Source organism: Carassius auratus, chromosome 3 (genome assembly GCF_003368295.1).
Source record: "Carassius auratus strain Wakin chromosome 3, ASM336829v1, whole genome shotgun sequence".
Lineage (NCBI taxonomy): Eukaryota > Metazoa > Chordata > Actinopteri > Cypriniformes > Cyprinidae > Carassius > Carassius auratus.
In genome coordinates this window covers 3,863,789-3,887,783 of record NC_039245.1, presented here as the reverse complement: position 1 = coordinate 3,887,783, position 23,995 = coordinate 3,863,789, and the positions used below count along the sequence as shown (strand labels likewise).

The following is a 23,995-nucleotide window of genomic DNA, read 5'->3' as shown; positions in this document are numbered from 1 at the left end:
GAATTTTACTGTACATTTCTGCCATATGTACATCAATTTGACAGTCACCTCTGACAAGCTACTATTTATATTGTAGAAATTAAATTTTCTGTAAAGCTGTTTGCAACGATTTGTATTGTGAAAAGCGCTATACAAATAAACTTGAAATGAATTGAATTAGTCATGCATGAGACCACTTGGGTCAGCACTTGTGTGTACCAGAGTATGTGGTTAGACATTCATAACACACTTTGACATGATCCCTCCTGCCTATCTGCACACATGATCAATGTAGCCTCTACATTACGTTGTAGAGGAGCACTTTTTTCCCCAAAATATTTGCATGATTGCAAATGTGATACTGATTTTATGCAACTGTTTAATATTGTGTTACATTTTAGATAAAATATTGTCTGTTTTTTTTGTGTCTCCGAATAACACACAATGGTGTTTCATTACTGAATGAATCCACATTTTTGAATGAATCGAATGATTCAGTGATCCATTCATAAAGATTAATTTGCTTAATTTCTTTTCTATTTAGCCATTCGAACAAACCGATTGAATGAATGACTAATTAAGACTTGCTGACACCTACTGGCGGTTTTAGTTGCTAATTTAGAGTATCATTTAATAAAAAAATAAATAAAATAAAAAAAGTGTTAAAACAACATTTATTTCTAAATCTAATCTTTGTTATGTCTATTAAATGTTTTTCTCTTTTAACACAATGACTTTAAATGATCTTTTTGGGGGTAATTTTTCATCTGTGATGAATTTGGAATTCATTTATTTAATAGGCACATCATGTAATTAGATTTAAAAATAAAAAAAAGAATCACTTGACCGTCAAATTATAGACATAAACTGTATATTTATATATATATGAGAAACTATAAATATAATTTCTTTAAAAATATACTCTAAAAACTGCTGGGTTGAAAACCACCCAATCTGGGTTATTTTGGCAACCCAACGCTGGGTCAAAAAGGGACGAACTCAACTCTGGGTTATTTTAACTCAAGTTGGGTTGTTTATGGTTTAAAATTACTACATTGAAGGGTTCAAAAACCAGAGCGGGTGTTTTGTCACTGTATTTCAGAAAGAAAACTACTGTATTTAGAAAATGTTCGATTTCATTTCGCATGTGCTTGATGTGCCAGATGTACCAAACAGTCAGAAGGGAGCTTCAGAGGAAATAACTTTGCACCAGTCTTCTGCAGTTCAATCATTGTACTTCCTGCTGAATTTCAGTCTGTCTTTTACATTTTTCTTGGAATGAAGTGGTTTATTTGGTCCCCTTCTTGACATCAGACTGTTGTCCAAAAGTCTTGTCCTCACTGTGTGTGCAGATGCTCTCACACAAACCTGCTGCCGTTCCTGAGCAAGCTCTGCACCACTGGAGACATGATTCCTCAGGAGGAGACGGTCCTGGTGCTTGCTGGAGACTCTGGGACGTCCTGAAGACTTCACTACATTTGAACCTCTCTCCTTTAAGCTCTTGATGATAAATGGTTCTTTCAGGTGCACTTTTCTTTGTAGGCTATTTTGATGTCTGCTCTTACAATCTAATTAGTATGAAAGTTATTTAACCTGACTAGTAATCATTCACACTTTCACATGTGATGCTGATATGATTACACAGTTAATGTTAGCTGCTCATGTTGTGTCTATTTTGTGAAATTATTGTTATTTTTTTAATTTTTTTATGAAAAATTCATTTTTTGTCCAATGAAGATTTAAGCAATTCTTTACAATGCATCTGATCACTCTACACAATAATCTAGAAACAATGTGAATGAACCCCACAAGAGCTTAAGCAGCAATCTCTGCAAAACCCCAAATTTACAGTATGTCACTGCCAAAACTTTTGGCCATTACTGTATGTGTGAGTGTGTGTGTGTGTTTTTTTTTTCATATAGTTTCTCATATTTATACACACATACATAATTTTTTCCTATACACGTATATGATGTTGACAAGTAATATGTGTTTATTTTTTTACTGTTTTAATGCCACTTAGTCATTCCAAGCTGCTTGCACTTTTCTGTTCACCTTCTGGCTCTCACATGTTATTTGTACCAAACCAATTATCCATCAGTTTCTCTCTCATTCCATCATCACCTGTAACTTGTTTTCTTTCTGCTCAGTAAGTACTAAACAGCTGGTTGACAGTGCTAGGCTGAAATAATGGTACTCAGCACTATTAGATTCTAATGGCCTTTAATTAATTGAGAGGATAACAATCCAGTTTTAATTTCATACACATTAATGTGCAATGCTCTTAGACCCTTATGGCTTATCCTTCTCTTCCCTCTATCAAGACTGACCCCCAGCCCCTCCCGATCTAACGTGTCCAATTAACTCTCAATTTGAGTTTTGTTTGACTAAAAGGGAAACATGAGAAAGTGAAGTGAATGGCATGTATTCTAGTGCACTTTAGTAACAATTGGTAATGTTGTGCCACAACTCATTACCATGGTGACAGCCAGGTCGTGTTTAGGGGACATGACATCATCACTTTGATGTCTGGTAGTGTCAATGTTACTGTCACTTAAAAGAAACCGAGGCTCTCCTCTATATCTCACTTGTGTCCTTTCTTTGTTTTCTCCTGTACAATACCGAAAGCTTAATTTGACACCTCTTTTAATTTAATTCAGTCACGTTCTCGTTCAAAAGAAAACCGTGAAGAAAATCAACTCTATAATGTGTATGTGAATGTCCTGTTTTCTTTTGAAACAAAGACACAAATAAAATAAAAAATGTGTTATGGAATCAGTTGCACTTGAGAGCTCATACAGAAAACTAATTTGAGTTTGAAAGGACGAGGCGCTAAATTATCTCTGAAATTCTTTGTGCATTAAATTTATTTCTAGCTCATTCGTCTCCTCAAACTGAAACATGGCTTTGCAAGAAAGGAGACTAGACAGCATGTCTAGTAAAGGGGTCATATGATGCTTTTTTTTAAAGATCATTATTTTCTGCATTTGGTTTAACAGAATATGTTTACATGCTTTAATGTTCATAAAACACATTATTTATCAAATACTGTACATTATTGTAGGTCCTCTATGCCCCGCCTCTCTCAAAGGTGTTGTTTTCTACAAAGTCCCTCCTTCTGACAAGCGCAGTCTGCTCTGATTGGCCAACTGACCCAGCGCATTGTGATTGGCCGAACTCAACAAGCAGGTGTCGGAAATGTAACGGCCCTTTCCATAATCGCAACAATAAATGTAAAGACAGTTAATAATGTCCTTAGTTTTACCGTCAGTTCAAGCCCAAAAGGGAACAGAGACGCGTGACAGACACAGTGATGATGAAGCTCGTATGTTTTTGCAGTACACAAGCCACGGATCGTTAAGACAGCTGACTCCAACTGTTATGTGACCTTATCTCTCTCTCTCTCGCTCACACACACACACACTAGGGATGGGCGATACCACATTTTTTCCATGCGATACAATGCCGATACTTTTTGTTACAATGTTAGCGATTCCGATACCGATATCGACACTGCTTATAATTTTTTTTAAAAATAATCTTAATTTTATATATATATATAACGTCAAGCCAACTTCATGCCTTTTTTTTATTTTTGTTTTACTTTCTTTAGTTTTCTTTTCTCTGCGCCGGATTGCTGATGTCCTTTACCTGGGCATAGATGTCCATCCATCAATTATGAACGTTCATCCGCAAACATGATGTGCGAGCGGTCGCGAGCGCGGATGGGAGAATGGTGCATGTTTTCTTTTTGGGTTTTTTTGAGCAACTGGGATGGTGCCCCCTCTGGGAGTTGGTGCCCTACGCAGACTGCGTATTCTGCGTATAGGGAGCAGCGGTACTGCTGTCATCTTTTGCGCAAGTCGCAACCTTGCATGCCGTGTTGTGATGGTGAATGGTACATTGCACTGCGTGCAGCCGCAGACCAATCGGTGTTAACGTCATACCACCGTGTCAGCGAGACCATTTCTTTTTATATCATTTACACACTGTCCCGATGTGCCTGCACACACTGCTTAAAACATTTACTTATAAAGAAATTATAAATATAATTAAGTATCGATACTTTGCAGAAAATATCAATACCAAAATAGAAGCTTCTGAGTATCGATATATCGATACTGCAGCATCGATGTGCACATCCCTATTGTAGAGGTAGAAGACACGAGCAAAGTATTATGAACGTAGATGAGAGATATTTAAATTAAAATATCGATTCAATTACAATTGTATCGACCTGATACCAATACCAGTGTTGGTATCGATACTATCGATACTTAGATCGATCCGCCCAGCCCTAACACACACACACACACAACAAAACTCTGCATTTGAACAGTCAATAGCAAAAACTTAAACTAATAACAAAACATACTTACAGTAGCTGATTCAGAAGCACCAGATTGTCGTAGCAAAGTCAGAATTACCTCCTCCTCTAGGTTCACGAAACGGTCATCCATAAAATGCATTGCTGTTCTGTTGTGAGTAATCTCAATGATTCCTAAATGCATCTACTTTCGGAAGGCCAAATAAAGTGTTTTGCTTTCGTCTAGATACACACAGCTTCTCCCTGACATGGTTACTTCAACACTAAATGCAGTTACTGAAACAACGCCTTCTTTCTTTGCATGAAAATTTGGACAACATTATACAAATATTTCCACATAGTGACATAGACATGTGAGGGTGTGTTTCAATGAGCCATTTTAGGGGGCGTGGCAGGGTCTTAACTTTGATTAAGAATATCTCTTTTGATTTAAGATTTTAGTCTTTGCAACTTTACAGACCTTCTTCATGCACCAAGAGCTTGTAACACTCCAAAGAGAAAGGAAAAATTGAAATCGTATTATATGACCTTTTAACATTTATTTTAAATGTCTCTATAAAGAGTGTGCCATTCTTCTCAGCCATGATATTTCTAGTTTTTATTAAAACATGAAATGATTGATATGTTATACAGGTGCATTTAAAAGAATTAGAATATCATTAAAAAGTGCTTTATTTTTATTTATTTTAATTTTTTTATTCAAAAAAGCAAACTATCTTATATTCTAGATAAATATTAGGTGAGTTGGCTGGCTAATCAAGGACAGTAATATCATGGTAAGCAAACCACTTGGAAGTGGTTTTGGCAGTGTGGGCAGGTGCTAAAGTTCTGCTGCAAAATGAAATCAGCATCTTCATAAAGCTTGTCAGCAGATGGAAGCATAAAGTGCTCCAAACTCTCCTGGTAGATGGCTGCATTGACTTTGGACTTGATAAAACACAATGGACCAACACCAGCAGATGTCACGGCACCCCAAATCATCACTGACTTCAGAAACTTTACACTGGACTTCAAGCAACTTGGATTTTGTGCCTCTTTAGTCTTCCTCCAGATTCCGGACCTTGATTTCTAAATGAAATGCTAAATTTGCTTTAATCTGAAAAGAGGACTGTGGACCACTGAGCAACAGTCCAGTTCTTTTTCTCCTTACCCCAAGTGAAATGCTTCTCATGTTTTTTTGTGGTTCAGGAGTGGCTTGATTCTAGGAATGTGACAGCTGTCGTCTCCACTCCTTGTGAAGCTCCCCCAAGTTCTTGAATCAGCTTTTCTGACAATCTTTCCAAGGCTCTGGTTATACCTTTTGCTTGTGCACCTTTTCCTACCACTCTTCCTTCCTTCCAGTCAACTTTCTATGAATATATTTTGAAACAGCACTCTGTGTACAGTCAGCCCTTTCAGCAATGACCTTCTTTGGCTTACTCTCCTTGTGGAGGGTGTTGATGATTGTCTTCTGGATAAGTGTCAAGTCAGTAGTCTTTCACATAATTGTGGTTGCATGCTCTGATTCTGAACTAGCCCAAGAGGTACCCAGTATTTATCCTCAAAATGGAATATTCAAATGTTTTGAGATGCTAAATTAAAAATTTTCCTAAGCTGTAAGTCGTAACCATCAGAATTAAAACAAAAAAATCAATTTAAACTAAAAAAACTCCATGAATCTAGAATATAAGAAAGTTAGCTTTTTTAAAATTAAATTACAAAAAATAAAGACATTTTCCATGATATTCTATTTTTTTGAGATGCACCTGTATATAACATTAAACAATCTGCTGATTGACAAGACACCAGGTATGTAAATTAATATACATTAACTGTAAATTATTATTTTGTCTGATTACACTGTCTGATGAAGAGCCACATGGCTCGACACATTACTTTTGATGAGAACATGCTATAAATATTGTTATATATATATATATTAGAAAGTAGATATTTTTTTACACTAATCAATAGTAACAAAATCCACAAAAGGTGAAAACATGCATTAATACCCAAAGTTCGTTATAAAGGACATTAAAATCACTAGCTTTACTGTGCAAGAAAAGTTAATATTGTTTCATTTCTATCAAATCTAGAAGAAAAAAAAATTGAAGTCTCATTCAAACCCACAAACATTTGGCATTTCTGAAAAGCACATGTCCTTTTTAATATGCACCAAATCAAATAAAAACGAGACAAAAACAATGGATATTTCAAAGGAAAATGGTTGACCTATAAATACAAGGAATCTTTGATTAAATGTGCAGATTGAATTGAAACCAAAACCTTGTTTTAATTCCAAAATGTGAGACATCACCAAAACACAACCAAGTCACAACCGCTCTTAAAGAGGCAACAACATATTGCTTTATATTTTGTGCAGGTTTTATTGATGACAGATAAGGTCTATTCTGTGATAGCGATCTTGTAATATCCGCATGCTACAAGTTATGAAATATAAATAATGACTACTACAACAAAACCCATGCAGTCAATGTCCACTGAATTTGAACTCCACTAGTTTTATTCTTCTTAATAGCAACTCCAGTCCACCATAAAAAAATTAACTATCCCCATGCCTTTTTTGATTGAGTGCTGCAGCATCACTACCACTTGACCTCCACGGTATACATTAAATTAATAGAAAATAATTAGAGCGGTTCAATTAGACATTGATCTGAGTATGTTAACAACAGCACTTTCTCAGACAAGAAGATCATGTACTGAAGCTGCGGGGCTGATTGGTAGCATGAGGCTGGTTAATTGGGAAGGTGGGCCTGCGCAGTATAGCAGGAGGCTTTCTTTGCCATGTACTCTCAGGCGCTGTGCTCAGCTTTCATTACATCAGGGTCGAAGAGCCTCGTGATAGCATCCTAAAAAGAGTCGTATTAAGAGAGAGGCACAACACGAGTGATTTCACGAGCAGCCAATATAATATGCCAAAGAGGCGGACGAGTCAAGGTGATATGAAAGAAAGAGGCGGAACTAAACCCAGAAAGATATTCTCATTCTATCCATCGCAAACGCACACACGTGCATTTATTTAAGCATGCCGGAGAAAGAGACAAAAGTCCTCTGTGAGGAGATGGAAAAACGGGGGAGACAGAGGAGTGGGTGAAAATGCGAAAAGAGAGAAAAGAGAGAAAAAGGGGATCAAGCCAAGAAAGATTTTTAATGAGGAAAAACTAAGAAATCAAAGACTGCTCATGCTACAGACCATCTTTAATCCCCACAGACTAGAGTGAGGGAGTTAGACAGAGAGTTGAGATGGAATAAGATCAGTGAGTCCTCTTCAAAAAAAATTAAATCTTCTGAGGAAGTGTGTGTTCTGAATTTACAATGCGTGTGTGTTCTAATATTGTATTGTGCGCAGGAGTGTGTGTGTTCTCACACATGTATCATTAGGCATCATTAGAGCAAATTATATAGAAGGAGAGAGACAGATGCTGCCCTTGGCACACGTAACTGTTGAGAACCCTTACACCACTGCAGCACGCTGCACGGACAGCAGCTAAGACCTCAGAAACACAACACGCATACACACTAGTATGCAGAAATACATGCAAATCACTTAAACTGTATGTATAGAAACAGTACTTATAAATACAGATTATAGGGATAGTTCTCACGCATACTGTGCAGTGTTTGCAGTGTTATTTTAGTCCACTTGCATTAATTTTCACTGTCAACATTAATAAGGAGGGCTTTTTTATCAGTGACTGAAAGGATTTAGTTTCCATTTAAAGGGAAAGTTCACCTAAAATAATACATTTACTCATCCTCGTGTCATTCCAAATCTGTACGACTGACTGTCTTCTGTGTAAGACAAAAAAGGATATTTTTAAAAAATGTCTCCACAAAGGGATTTTGTTTTTCCATACAATGAATGTCAAAGGGGTGAACAATGTTTTCTTATTCTGAATACTTTTGTCTTGTTTTTAGTACAAAATTCTAAATATTCTTAAATATAAAATCAATACATACTGTTAAAATGATTAAGTGCGTTTTAATATAAACATTAATTAAGTTTTCCATTTGATTTAAGTTTATTAGACGATTTCTGAGAAAACAAGACTTATATGTCTCGTCATTTTGCTTCTCATGTATCTTTAAGATTGTTTAGTTCTTGTATTGTAAAACAGAAAATACTGAGTAAGAAAAGTTTTTTACCCTACTAAGTTTCATTATATGGACAAGAAACATATTTTTCACAAAGCATACAGGTTTGGAGCGACATGAAAGTGTAATTGTAATTTTTTAGGTGAACTATCCCTTTAAAATAATTCTAATCCTTCATTCACTAATAAAAAGCCCTGCTTATTAATGTTGACAGCAGAGATTAATGCATGTAGACTAAAATAATATCACAAACACACAGTATGTCAAAGAGAGAAAGAGAGCGAGAGAGAGAGACTACAACAACAAGCATGCTCAAAGGAAATGGATTTAGCCACCGTGCAAGTGAAAATGTATCATATGTGGCTCAGTCCAAACACACTTTATCTTTTCCATTTCATCAATCCCATCGTTTCTTCTGCCATTGTGCATTCTAACTAATTTCTCCTCCTCCCACCCATCCTTCCCTCCCTCTCTCCCTAATCCTTCATCCTCTTCCTCTTCTTCACATTTCTGCGTGTAATCCTATAGATTCTCTGATGTTATGCTACACTCTCACTCCTCTCTGGCTCTCCTCCTCCTCCTCCTCCTCCTCCTCCTCCTCCCCTCTCTCTCTCCCTCTCTGTCTCTCCCTCCCCCTCCTCTTCTCTCTCTCTCTCTCTCTCACTCTCTCTCTCTTTCCCTTCCTCTATCTCTTTCTCTTGCACCACCTGTTAGTGCAGACCCCTGTGCTTTGGAATTCACTTGTTTATGTGGGAGTCTTTCACACTCACACAATCAAAGGTAAGAGAAAATCCTGTTTATTTATATGTAACTTCCTAATACCTATTTTGTCATTGAATCTCCTGGCATTCCCTTGTTTATTTCTTTATTTGTTTGTCCCTCTCTCTTGACAAACCCCTCCCTCCGTTTCTGTCTCTCCGGTAATTAGTCAGTTCATTGTTAACCCCTTCTTGCTGTGTTAATGTGTTTAGTAATTTTAAATGAAATTACCATAAAGTTCCCTCTACCTGTTTACCACCGGTTCCTTTAACCTCTCCTTTTCTCCGTGTGCGTGAGCCTCCACAAACTGCACTCATTGTGTGTTAAGTATTAATATACTCATGTTTGCATGCATGTTAACCTTTTCGCACTCTCTTCCTGTTTCTCTCTCCCCTCCCCTGTACCCCTCAACTCTCGTTTGCGGTTTTATTTTGCATAATCTTAACTTTGGATGTGGAGAATATATTTCATTCTGGCACAGAGCAAGAAAATATGTGAATAATCTGACACTTGGTGACACTGTGATAGGAGAAATTGTGCATGCATTGGTTTTTTTGAAGCTCTTGTGGAAAGCGTGTGATGTGAACCGTGCTCTCTCTTATGCTCACTCTAGTAATCCATCAGTGTCTGAGTGAAGTCTGAGTGCTTCTCATCAGGACCACTGATCTCGTGTGAATAAAAGAGAACATGATACCTCTGATGAGACACAAGTGAGAGTTTAGAGATAGATGGACAGACAGACAGACAGACAGACAGACAGACAGATAGACAGACAGACAGATAGACAGACAGACAGATAGATAGATAGCGAGCGAGCGAGCATATTGACAGCAGTCCAAATCCCATCTAGCCATTGTGTTTCATAATGTGAATTTAGCTTCAAGTGCCAACAATGTCATAATGTGCTGTGAAAACACACTTCCAAACATGTCAGTAGTTTACAGTACTGGAATATCTCTCTTCTTTACTTCCTTTCACTCCCACATCCCACCCCCCACTCCGAGGCGTCTTCTCAACAGCCTCTTCATGTCTTGCTGTGATCTAATCTCAAGAGCTGACATTCATTCATTTTGTGACTGCACTCATAGAGTTAGCGTGCTAGTGCGCAATGCGCACAGTTTATAATGCAAGCAGTAGGCAAGAGGCAGCGTCCTTTCACAACACAGTGTTGTGCATGCAACTTACTGCAAGTTTGCTTTTCTTTTTTTACTGATGACATAAAACAACAGTGCTAACATGATAGCTAATTATATATAATAATATTTAAGAATAGATTTCTTTAAAGATTGTGCTAGGAATCAGGTCTATAGTTGCCTGCCAAGCAAAGCACATATAAAGTCTATGTAAATTGGATTACATTCTAATTCGCCGCTGGCTTGGTAGTTTCTGAAAGACATAAAAACACTTTTGAACTGAAATGAGCCCACACAGTGTCTCACCAGATGGAGAAAAAAATGATAATATACAATCACATTCAGTTGATAAGAATTATATTATTATTCAGATTTGTTCTAGTGTGCACATATAATTTCTTCCGAAATCTTATTTCGTCAAATAATGATTTTTGATGCAAATTTACATTTCCCTGATTCTGAGGGCCGACAAACAATCCTTAGATTTCAGTCCTCGCCACTGAATTGCAAATCATTGAAAATGTTTAAACAAACCGGCTTCATAAACCATCATGGAGACATATTATTATGTACTGCAGGTGGTGGGAAGAGATTTGATTTGAAGGCTGAAAAAAATTGTTTGCTTGGCGTGAGGAACTGTGCTAATCGCTAATCTTGTTGGTGTCCATGTGTCATGATCTCATTAGCCGCTCTGCACCAATGCCATTGTGACATCTTACCTGCCACCACCGTGTCGACAGTCATGATGCCTGTCAAAACGCCATGATGGATTGGCAAGAACAAATCCCTGCAATGGCATGCAATTATGTCCTTTTGGCCAAATGGGCAAGAATTACTGTACCTTAAAGGTCAGCTATGTATGAGTATATGTCCTATTCCCCGCATTCGTCCTTCTCTTGAAACTACGGCTACGAATGTCTCTCTGATCCTTTCTCCCTCTCTGTCCAAATGTAGCATGTTTATTGGACATTAAATAATGAGGAATAAACAAAAACTAAAATACTGTTAAATATAAATATTATTCAAATATTAATATAAAAGATATTCCTGTTTTATTTACACAATCATTCAAATCTTTGAGGTCAGCGTGAGTAAGTCAGTAGTATTTTGAAATTTTCTTATAATTTGAAATAACTGTTTTATACTTTGTTTTGTATTTTTTAAAATGCAATTTATTCCTGTGATGTTGATGTTGAGTTTTCAGCAGCCATTCCAGTCTCATATGTCACACGATCCTTTAGAAATCACTCTAATATAAGAAATATTTCTTATCATCATCATTGATGAAAATGTTGCGCGGCTTAATATTTTTGTGGGAACCATGGTACATAATATCAGGATTCTTTGATGTATAGGAAGTTATAACATAAATTATTTGTAACATTACAAACATGTTTACTGTTGCTTTCAATCAATTTAATCCTTGCTGAATTAAAGTATTGATATTTATGCGATATGTGATTTTCTTTTCATTGCTGAATATAAAGTTTAAAAATAACATTAATTTGAAATAACACTGACTTCACTGTCACCTTTGACCAATTCAATGCATCCTTGTTGAATAAAAGAATGAAACTTAAAAATATAGGCCTATATCTTACTCTTAAACTTAGTAGTGTATAATAAATAGGCTACATAAATAATTATAAGTACTATATATACAGTACAGACCAAAAGTTTGGACACAACTTCTCATTCAAAGAGTTTTCTTTATCTTCATGACTATAAAAATTGTAGAGTCACACTGAAGGCATCAAGGGCTATTTGAGCAAGAAGGAGAGTGCTGGGGTGCTGCGCCAGATGACCTGGCCTCCACAGTCACCGGACCTGAACCCAATCAAGATGGTTTAGGGGTGAGCTGGACCGTAGACAGAAGGAAAAAGGGCCAACAAGTGCTAAGCATCTCTCGGGGAACTCCTTCAAGACTGTTGAAGACCATTTCAGGTGACTACCTCTTGAAGCTCATCAAGAGAATGCCGAGAGTGTGCAAAGCAGTAATCAAAGCAAAAGGTGGCTACTTTGAAGAACCTACAATATGACATATTTTCAGTTGTTTCACACTTTTTTGTTATGTATATAATTCCACATGTGTTAATTCATAGTTGTGATGCCTTCAGTGTGAATATACAATTTTCATAGTCATGAAAATAAAGAAAACTCTTTGAATGAGAAGGTGTGTCCAATCTTTTGGTCCGTACTATATATATATATATATATATATATATATATATATATATATATATATATATATATATATATATATATGAACAGTAATATAATTATGAAAATATTAATACACCAATATATTTTTATAAAGAAAACAATTAGACATGATAATATATATCTGCCCTTGTGTTTTAAGAAGCGGACCATCAAAATGTTTGAAATCCCCTTCAGTTGGGGACCCATCACAGGGTGCTGACTGTTCCCCAGTATCAGAACAGTACAAAATGATGCTCCCCGATTGAAATTCTTCATTATTTCTGCTGGGATTAATTGCAAACGCCCTGAAACGCAATTATACGAAATGTGCCCTCAGAAACAAGACCACTAATAAGTCAAACGTGCATCTGTATTTTTTCAGATTACACACTCATGTTCACCAGCCCTGCCATCCTCTCCTCGTTTTAGCTCAGCAACTCCTAAAAAGAATATTTTGTGGTTTACTCTGTGAAGCTGCTCCGTATGCGGTTCTCAGTGGTGCTTTAAACTTGACTAACCTTAACCGCCGCACTGTTTTGCAGCTCGCCTCACATTGGGGGCGTAAAGTGTTGGTCAGAATTGAAAGTGTGCTGTGGCAAGCAGCTCCGACATCTCAGAAACAGTTTTGACAAGCCAGGTCAATTCATCAGGTCTCTGGAGGTATTACAGATCAAATGCATATCTGACAGTCTGTCAAAACAAACAAGCCTGTTTAGAGCACAAGCCTCTTGAACAAGGTCTTTAATTTAGAAAGGACAGCACAAAGGCTTAACAGCAGTTCCAATTTACATGCAGGGAAGAGGAAATCGGCCAAGCACTGCTTCTGGCTTTATGGATAGATTTTTGCTCACGACTTCTAGATAAATCAGAGCAGGGCTTAGATGGCGAGTTCTTTAAGCTAGAGCTCAGCACAAACTTCTGAAGCCGCAGCATCCAAACGCCCACTCTCCTCCATCTCTGAAGCTCCAGACGCACTCGTTCCTCACTGCTCTGTACCTACTCATGCTCACAGCCTCTAGCCTATTGCCCTTATGCTGTAGTTTGCAGTTCCACTCTTCAACTAAGTAGCAATTCTTGTGTTTATTTGTGTCTACTTATAAATAAAACATACAGCATATAAAGAAAAGAGCTCAACAAAGAGAACTTTGGTCCTGGTTTCTAACATAGGGCTCTAGATCCTGTAAAATGCCTTTATGATCTGTTTCCTTGATCTCTCAAGAAAAAATCACAATGGCCTTAAAGCTGCAGTAGGTAACTTTTGTAAATATATATTTTTTTTACATATTTGTTAAACCTGTCATTATGTCCTGACAGTAGAATATGAGACAGATAATCTGTGAAAAAATCAAGCTCCTCTGGTTCCTCCCAGTGGTCCTATTGCCATTTGCAGTTACAGCCCGCTCCCGGTAAAAAACAACCAATCAGAGCTGCGGTCCGTAACTTTGTTTGTGTTCAAAATGTAGAAAAATGAACATAATAAGCGAGTACACCATGAATCCATTTTCCAAACCGTGTTTTTAGCTTGTCCTGAATCACTAGGGTGCACCTATAATAAGTGTTTATATTCTGACTATTTTAGATTGCTTCGGGCGAACCGCGGCGGAGTAACCCAGTACCTTTGTGATTCTTCATAGACATAAACAGAGAGAAGTAGTTCCGGCTACAATGTTCTTCCGCAAGACGCAAGCAGTTCTGTTTATTAACCCGCTAGAGCGTCAAAAGTTCCCTACCGCAGCTTTAACACACAATGGAGAATGTATGACTTAATGTATTTCTGTGATTGCAAGTGGCCTAATGATCTGCATAGTGAATTTGCTGGGGTGATCTATGTGAACGTCTGTGAAACTCTATGTTGAATTTGCTTTTGAACTATATATTAAGTGTGGGAAGTTTCATGGTCATGCCTTATATACAAACTGGGTTGAACAATGCCTAGTTGCAAAGAAAAGCATTTTCAGACATAGATATATACTTTTATTAGGTTTTGCATTTGCAAAGACTACTTTTTTTCCTCAAGGTTTTTAAGTCTTCTGGCTCAGCTTGTAAACAGTCTCAAAAACAACAAATTCTGTGCTTACTGGAGTCACTCCAAAGATTTGACACATTGGCAGTTCTCCAGTCACTTGGTTAACATGGAAGAAAGCTGCAAAGGTAGTCAATGGAGATACAGCCAGGTGTATTACGGAGACAGCTGTGTACAAGCAAAACCTGAGGGAAACTATAGTAGGAAAATGTCCTCCCTTTTGTCTGTGCAAAAATTCGATGGCTTCCACGGTTCATCATCTTAGAAATGAAGGTATAAAGACGGACTTCAGGAGCCTCCATGTTCACTTTCAAATGATATAGGGGTCAGTTAATTTAGACACCGTCATATCATTCCAGACCTGCATGACTTTCTTTCTTCTGTAGAACACAAAAGAAAATATTTTAAAAAAATGTGTGCGTTCAATGGAAGTCTTTGGGATCCAATGTTGTTTTGGACCCCACTGACTTTTAATTGTATGAAGATAAAAACAGTGTTCTTTTGAAGATTATTGGGTTTGGAACGTTCTGGTGGAATTGTCTGCGTACTGGAAGTAGTTTTAGATTATATGCTAGCTAATAAGTGTCAAAATAACACTCTTTTCTCTTCTTTAGCTCTATGACGGTGCGTAAGGGAAAAAAGCTCACCATCTCCATCCAGGAACACATGGCCATAGACGTCTGTCCCGGCCCCATACGACCAATTAGACAGATCTCTGCCTATTTCCCCCGACTCTCCCCGACTGCTGAGCCTATCTCTCCTAACCCTGCCTCTCTATTGGCTCTCAGCCCGGGGGTCGGGGCCTCTGGAGGAACGAGCAGAGGTCTCCTGTCCCCTCTGCAGGCAGAGGTCAGAGGAGGGGGTGGGACTCTGTCAGCAGCAAGCAGCATTGAGACATCGGTGGACATCTGCAGTTCAGACAGCGATGACAGTAGTAAGTTATGACATTGTGTGCTTAGCTCCCTACAGGATCACACACACACTTTCCAAGGGAAACTCTTTAGTCATACATCAATACATAACTGTAACTGTAAGGTATATCATAAAAGTATAATCAGGTTACATAAGCTACAGTGCCCTCTTAGCTAGTGAGTCACATTTGAGTGCATAATGGTAGTTTTGAGAGACCATGCATTTTAGCGATGCCTAAAGTGGCAGTCCAACTGAACTTTGGACACTGTGACAGGGTGATATGACGTCAAGCTCTGCAGCGTCTGAATAAACATTCATTCATTCAAAAAAATTATGATAAAGAAAAAGGTAAAATATTCAATACTAAAAACATTAACAAACATTACATGCTTTTTGACGCTATTTAATTTGAGATTACAGAGCAATCTCTCTTTGTCTTCACTTTTATTTACATGACGATAAAATCATGACTGAACGTCCAAAGGTATGCTGAAACATACGATGAAACTTAATTTAATGTATAATTTTTCTAATAATTTCTGTGGAATTAAACCTTGGAAAGATTTTAATTATGGAGTCCCGCACATGATATGTAAGAAAAAATAAATAAATTGTGCGCACGATTTACTCATCCGTTCCCTCAATGTACTAAAAGTGCACACGATTACTATTGCGTTCCCTCGATTTACTAATGCAAATTTACTAATGCGAATTAGAAAATTGTGCACACAATTTATAAATCGAGTGAACGAAATAGTAAATCGAGGGAATGCAATAGTAATCGTGTGCACGTTTTAGTACACTGAGGGAACGAATTAGTAAATCGTGCACACGATTTAGCCAACTATTTTTTTCCTGCATGTCATGTGCTGGGCTCCGTAATTAATAAAAAATCCATTTACATCAGGGAATGTCCATAGCTGCTTGTTAGTTAAGAATTTAGATAAAAACAAATAAATATATATTATATAACTAGGCTATATTTACTATAGTAATTATATTACATTATATTATATTAATGAACTATATATAAACTATATTTTAAATGGTAATATTACTTAACCTGTTATCTGTAGTGTTTAAAATAAATCTCCAAGTTATGTAAGAATCTCAGAAAATGAATCTCCTGTCAAAAATGCCATCATTTTCTCACAAAAATAAAAAGGAACATTTTGGAAGTTATATGTATAGAATAGAATAGAATTAGGTATTTTATTGTTTTAAATATATTATCCATATGGTAATGTCAGTCCACAAATGAACACCCTACCTGGTCTAAGCCTTGCAGGAATACATAGCTATTGCGAGTATTTTGCTTGTCATATTACCTTATTTAAACTGTTGTTGGTTGCCTGGCAAAAATTAAATGTGAATAATGACGTTAATTGTGCAATATTAAGCCTGTACTTTGCATTGGCAATATAAATAGTACAGGCTTAATATTGCAATTTGCAATGTTGCAATCCATCTTACCATCTGTCAGAAATGCATGCCTTATTATTTTACTCCATAATGGATTGTTCAATCTGCTTTCTGTCAGGTTCTATGGTATAGATGTTATTAACATTTATACTATCATTCCTCTTCTTGTGTAGCTGCACTGGGGACATTAGAATTTGAACTGAGGTATGAGACAGCAACCAGTTCACTCCACTGTACCATCATCAGAGCCAAGGTAACGTCAGTCTCACACCTATTCGTGACTCACACTACAAAACCTGCAGGTGATTTACTCTTTAGCAGTTTGCTCTAATTCAACAGGTCTCCATACCGTTGTTTCTCAAATTGTTTTGTTTTCGGTGTAGGGTCTGAAACCTATGGATTTTAATGGTCTGGCAGACCCTTATGTCAAACTTCATCTTCTACCAGGAGCATGTAAGGTGGGCAAGTTTAGACCGTTTGGAGCAATTAAACCTTCAATGCATGATGTTTACAGATTTTTATAAGGCATGTTTACCATTCAGAGTTGTTTCATCAAAAAAAAAAAAAAAAAAATAGACTTTTATGAACTCTTTTATGAACAATACATTGACACCCAAACATCAAGCACATATGTGCTTACTGAACATTTATCTCAAAACTATGGGAATTAATAGAGAGATGATATTGGGATGGGATGCTGGGATTTGCTCTCATTCAGACACAAGAGAATCAGGGAGGCATTGATGTTGGGTGATGGGGCCTGACTGATCCAATTCATCCCAATAGTGTTCATTGGGAGCCGGGTCTGGGCTTTGTGCCTGTCACGTTTTTCTACACCATTTCATCATAGATCTTGCTTTGTGCACAGTATCATCATTCTGGAACAGAAAAGCACGCTCCCCAAACTCTCCCAAAAATCACCTTCTGTGACATTAAAGGGTCAAGCCAAAAATATACATTAAAAGCGAATTTCCACACATTTTTGGCCACATTGTGTTTTTTATTTATGAAAATATAATCAAAATGATGAATCATGACAAAGTGTTGACACAGTAAGCACCTCTGAAATAATACTCAAAATGTTTTATAGAATTTATATTATACTACCATTCAAAATTTTGGGGCTGGTAAAATTTGTAAATGTTTTGACAGTCTTTTATCCTAAACAAGGTTGCATTTATTTGATTTAATATACTGTAATAACTGCATATTAAAATATTAAAATAACTGCATTACTTTTTTTTTTTTATTTTTTTTTTTTTTACATATATTAAAATGTCATTTTATTTATTCCTGTGATGCAAAGCTGAATTTTCAGCATAATTACTCCAATCTTCAGTGATATCCTGATATGATGATCCTCCAGAAATCAGTCTAATATGCTGATTTGCTGCTCAAGGAAAAAAAAAAAATCTTCGTTTTGATCAATTTAATATGTCCTTGCTGAAAATTATTATTTTTTTAATTCTGAAATCCTTCCGACCTCATATTTTTAACGAGGCTTGAGTATATTAGAGGATTAAGATATTAAGATATAACCTTTATCTTTATCCATTCATTTATTCAAACTGTTTTATACCAACAGGCTAATAAACTGAAAACCAGAACGATACGTAACTCTCTAAATCCTGTTTGGAATGAGACTCTTACTTACATTGGCATCACAGAGGAGGACATGCACAGAAAGACTCTGAGGTTAGTGAAGACATCTGTGCATTCTTTAATCTCTCTTTATGGGTGACTCCAAGTGGGCTGTGAATCTATTTTGGAGATTTCTTTCAAATTCTCCTCTCGGAGAGCAGTGATATGACAGTAGCCTGCACATCTTGCTTCGACAGTAGGTGTGTAGGTGTGAAACAGAGAGTGCATCTGCTAAGCAGACCTTCCCGTCGCTTATGAACCTTCAGGAATGATCAAGTTTCTGGGTACATTACCTATTGTGTGTATCTTGGAAAGTCTGAATATTTTTGCAATGCTGAAAAGCCCCAACATCTCAAAGGTTCCTCACAAGAGGTGAAGTGACTGTAGCACTCAGGTTTATGCGATTATCCACAGAAAATGACCTCTGTGCTTGTGGTATAAATGAACAGTATCCCCTGGCAACCTGGGACTGGGACTGCTGGGGTTTTCAAACTTGCCCTTTTTTCAATGGCGGGGTGACAGCAGTCAGAGAAAAGTCATTTAGCTGTTTATCTCCGAGGGACAGCACAGGAGCAGAGGAGAGAGTCAGTTCCGCAAACACACAAGCAAACCATTGAAAAAAAGAGCAGGCGCTTACTTCCGACCAAACTGTCAGAGCCGGAAATATCATCCTAATCCCATTCATAAATATACATTTCTGTCTGAGCCATCTCCAGCTCTTACTGCTCTGCGAAAGGCATTTTTCTTGCACTTAAAAAAAAAAAATCAATTTCACCTATACTACATTTCCAGCTTTCGTGTTTATCTTTGCTCTCCTATCAGTATAATTGAATAACTCTCTCACTTTCTTTTTAATGCTGTTGTTGGTGTTTTTCTCAGGTTATCGGTGTGCGATGAGGATAAACTGACTCATAATGAGTTTATTGGAGAGTCTCGTGTGGCCCTGAGACGTGTGAAACCAGACCAGACGAAACGTTTCTACACCTGTTTAGAACATCCTCCACCTGTAAGAGACACATACACACATAATCTGTTTGAGTCTGTGAGAACAGAGCCTGACGTTAATGCTACACCATTGTGATCAATGAATCATATGAAGCTAATTCATATAAGCTTGTTGTTCTAGTTAATCTCCACCAATTAGTGCTATAGATAGATAGATAGATAGATAGATAGATAGATAGATAGCGTATTGCGAGATGATGAAAGATTATTTTCTAAAATGCATTACCTGTATTGCTTTTCTTTCATTTAAATTCAAATGAAATGAATTCAAATGGAACCAATTCTTCACTCTTGAATTTCGCTAAGCCCTGCTGAAAAGATAAAGAAAGGGAAATGTTTAATTTGACTATTTTTTAGCTTTGTGATATGTAATTTAAAAGACACAACTTAACATACTTTTATGATTAAGGTAAATATAAAAGTCATAAAATAAATCGTGTTTAAAAGCTGGACGAGAGGGATTTTCCTTGAGCCTAAAGTTTGGGGGTGTGTTAGAGGGAAAACATGGCAGAGACAATGAATAAACTGTTTGTATTGATTATAAATTTGCTGAAATGTAAGACATTATTTATTTATTTTTTCTTTCATTTAAAATAAAACTAAGTTGCGTGGACAAATACAATAATATAAGTTGCGTGCATTGCACAATCTTATCCATCAACATTTGTCTTTCAAGAGAGCTGCTTTTATACATTTTGTAGTTTGGGTATGGTAATATAGCTAAAAATAAAATGCATTCCAAGTTGCTGTTGGTTCATTTAGAACTGATTGATGAACTTGCACCTCGACTGGACATGTTTATTAAGTAACAAGGCAATTGTGACAAGACCTTCTCCAGGTATGAATGCTGCCATCTTTATTGTTTACTTTAATCAAAGGAAATCACAGCTTTTGTGAGATCAGAAAAGGAGCTTGATTTTGGTTATTCACTTATCTTAGGGGTAGTGCCCTCAAAAAAATGGATGAGAAAATAATCCACAGTACAAAAATAAAACAACACAAATATTATGATTTTCTTTTGAAGTGACACTGAAAATCAGTGCCTCCATCGTGCTGTGTTTGGCCTATTGTGCTGTTCACATGATAACCCCCCTCCTAATTTTTACGTACCTTCCCCATCTGCAAAAACATGAATTAAAATAAAATGTTGTCAAATGAAGTATTAATTGAACAATAAGTAAACTAAGTAATTCACTCACTGTTTAAATTAAAATAAAATGGTGTTAACAAAAATATTAATTGAGAAATACTACCTATTTAACTACTTGTGGTGTGTCAAAATTAAACCTGAAATTACTTGATTACTAGTGAGCAATCTGTTGAAATTAATGGTACATCTTCTTTTCTGTCATGATAAATATCAGAGTTATTTGCATGGTAATGTACATGACAATGTTAATGTATTTGGTCTTGGCGGAATAGATCTGCTACACTGCTGCTGCTGCTGTGGCAGAGCAAGTACAGTGGCTTGCTACTGTCAATACATCCACAACATGCTGCTGTGAGCATGTAAGAAATATTGCTGCTGCAAATATAACATACATGAAATAACCCCATAGGATTAAATGAATCACATTATAGCAGATCTAGACAGGTGGGGCTGGGGAAGGTGGAGGGTTTCTGAAGCAAGCTGCAACTTCTAAGGCAAGCACTAGTCATATTTGAATGCTGAGCAGCGAGCTTATTGGCTACCAATACAGGAGAGAACCAATCAGCTGTGCCATGTGATAATGATGCCATTAAGTCAGATTGAGTTAGACCTATTGGGCTGCGCCATTTAAAGTTTCATGCCATGAACTCTGCATATGTCTGTGACCATCATGACACCCGCAGTGTTTGATGACTGATGGTCCAAAAATGAACAGCTGAAGATTTGTTAACAAATAAAATATACATAAAATATGAAATCTTTTACTGTTCTTATAGTAATTACCTAGGAATAAATAAAAAAAATGCTTAAAAAGCACTAACTTGTTGATAAATGTACTTTGTTTTATTAAACAGGACATTTGTTAACTGAAGTAATGTTTATTTATTTAACCTGAAAAATGTGAAATTTAAGTGTAACATGAATTGACATCATAAAAGCAGACTTTTCCTCCTCATTTCAGAACAGCCTGGTTCTTACAGGCATTCAGTCAGCTCTTATCTGCTGTTGTATGAATGAAAAAGGCAATTTGAGAGTCACATCTGTTATTATTGCAAACCACTGACTGTGTGAATCTCGCCAGTGACATACAGAGACTCCGCTAACTTCATCTCTGTCTTCTTTCTCTGTATCTGCCAGCTTCCTTCTCCTACAGCCATGGGAGCAGCACTGCGAGGGATTTCCTGTTACCTACGAGAGGTACTCTACTGTCTCACAGCAAAACAGACAATTAACAAAGCACTGTCTTTACCGGATGCAAGTAAGCAGTGACGTTTTAAATATATCAAACTGATAACTGCCTGCTGATTAATGATCTCTCACTAAAATGTTTTCACATTGGGAGCTAAACTCATTTGCATTTCAATAAGAACATTGAGCATATTATGATAAGTGGGATGGAATAAAATCGATTAGCATTTTCATTTCAATACAAAATTGTTCTCAACATGCTAGGCGCCCCCTGATGAGAAATACTGGAAAGTAAAAAGGACATGAGGAGGATTAAAAGTTGAGGATGGAGTCGGCTAAGGAAAGGGCAGGCGTGTGGATGTACTATTTGCGCATTTCCGCATTTAAAGCAAATCCCTGCTCTGTCTGTCAGCAAGAATGAATGTGGCATCCATAAATGACGGATAAGATTAGCTGAACAGCACTGTAGCCTCCAGAGAGATGAGATACAATTTGTTCTATTTAACATAGTGTTGTACAGCGCTTACGCTGCCAATGCCCAGTGTTGACAATTTCATTAGAGAAGCTGCTGAACAGTGAGCCAGAGAGAGAGAGAGAATTCAGATCCATTTCTTCTGAGACATAGAAAGAATCTGGAAACTGGGGGGAAACACATTATAGAGCTTATCAGCCTGGCTCATGAATATTAATTAGGTGACATAACAGTATTGAAAAGCACATAAATGGACATTAGACACATTAGGATTACCACTTACCGACTGTGGTTGCAGGTTCATTCCTTTGATTATTGGTCGAAATGCATGTTTTATATTCCCTTCTCATTTCTTTCATTAATAAACCGATAAATGGTAAATTCGAAAGGACAGAGGCGGCAGAACACTTTGCCACCCACCTGAAAGCAACAAAGATTTCTGGAGACTGAAGACAGAATAATAACATTTTCAAAGGAAGTGGAGAGATTATGGGGGGGGGGGGGGGTTGGACAAGGAGAAGGCCACAGACAGATGAAGATGGAGAAAAATGGAGTGAGAGGTTACAGGGTTGTGAATGGACAGAGGGTACCGGGTGAGTGACAGACAACACACTGGAGGAAGAGAACGAGAACTGACAGGGGAAAACTGCTGAACTGCTTCGAGGGATCACAGAGACAGTGATGGTTCAGACAGTGGTTTGAAATGAAATTATGTTAAAGGGACACCTCACCCAAAAATGTAATCATTTTATAGCAAATAAATGACAAAATTTATGGCAACCTCATGCCATTCCAAATCAAACTCGTTTTCTTCTGGAAAGAATAAGAAGGGATGTTAGTCAAGATTTTAATGCAGGTGAAGTCGTCTGAAACCATTGAATAACTTTGAGGAACAGACTGAAACTCAAGCCATTATTTCTGAAAATCTTCAGTGTGACAAGCCTTGAGAAAGAAGTACACTTTAGCATAATTGTATAAAAATTACTTACTGTGAAATTGATCAACTTAGAATATACTTAAGTGTGACCTGAATGTAATGTTTTCAGGCACTTGATTGCATGTTAATTGCAATGCAATTAGTTGAGTTTTAGAGTGCTTTTTCATCTAATAATCTCATAATTAGTTATGTTGTTGCTGAAGTATGGTTAAAGTGCACTACAAAATGTACACTTACTTCTAAAATGTACTTTAATGTAACTTCTATTGAAATCTGTGTGCTTTGATATATAGTCGTAATTCCTTATTTGTAATGATGAAGTTTCAGTTTAGAAACATTTAAAATGTTTACTACAAACTTAGTTTTGAATGAACACACACCAGTTAAAATGACAATCAAAGACTTTACATTTCATTTAGCATGCTAATTAACATATGAAAATAAGTGTATTTTTTTTTTAATTATGACAACGTTTGACACTATTACAAAACACACTTTTTTTGTAATCATCAAAAAAAAGTATCATCCCTTTAAGCGCCTAAGTGGCCTTTTATGTTATATTTAATAAACCTTTACGACAAAGTACACTACAAGCACATTCAATACAATATTACTGAGAAGAACAGCTTGGACATTCTGCTAAATATTTTCCTCTTGTGCTCTATAGAAACAAGATACAGGTTTGTAAAGTCATGAGGAAAAGTATGACAAACGTCTTTTATTTTTCAAAAGGACTAGTTTTCTAAA

At 36.7% G+C, this 23,995-nt stretch overlaps 1 protein-coding gene across 1 annotated transcript in view; it reads left to right on the top strand.

Annotated features, from left to right (window-relative positions):
• Positions 1 to 9,031: 9,031 nt before the first annotated feature.
• LOC113043945 (double C2-like domain-containing protein alpha) overlaps positions 9,032 to 23,995 on the top strand; it is a 25,454-nt gene continuing 10,490 nt past the window's right edge. The window contains exons 1-7 of the mRNA XM_026203501.1: positions 9,032 to 9,184; positions 15,136 to 15,455; positions 17,029 to 17,108; positions 17,239 to 17,313; positions 18,441 to 18,550; positions 19,376 to 19,502; positions 21,789 to 21,848. Coding sequence (XP_026059286.1) covers positions 15,140 to 15,455; positions 17,029 to 17,108; positions 17,239 to 17,313; positions 18,441 to 18,550; positions 19,376 to 19,502; positions 21,789 to 21,848 — 768 coding nt within the window. The 5' untranslated portion in view covers positions 9,032 to 9,184; positions 15,136 to 15,139. The remainder of the gene's footprint in view (positions 9,185 to 15,135; positions 15,456 to 17,028; positions 17,109 to 17,238; positions 17,314 to 18,440; positions 18,551 to 19,375; positions 19,503 to 21,788; positions 21,849 to 23,995) is intronic.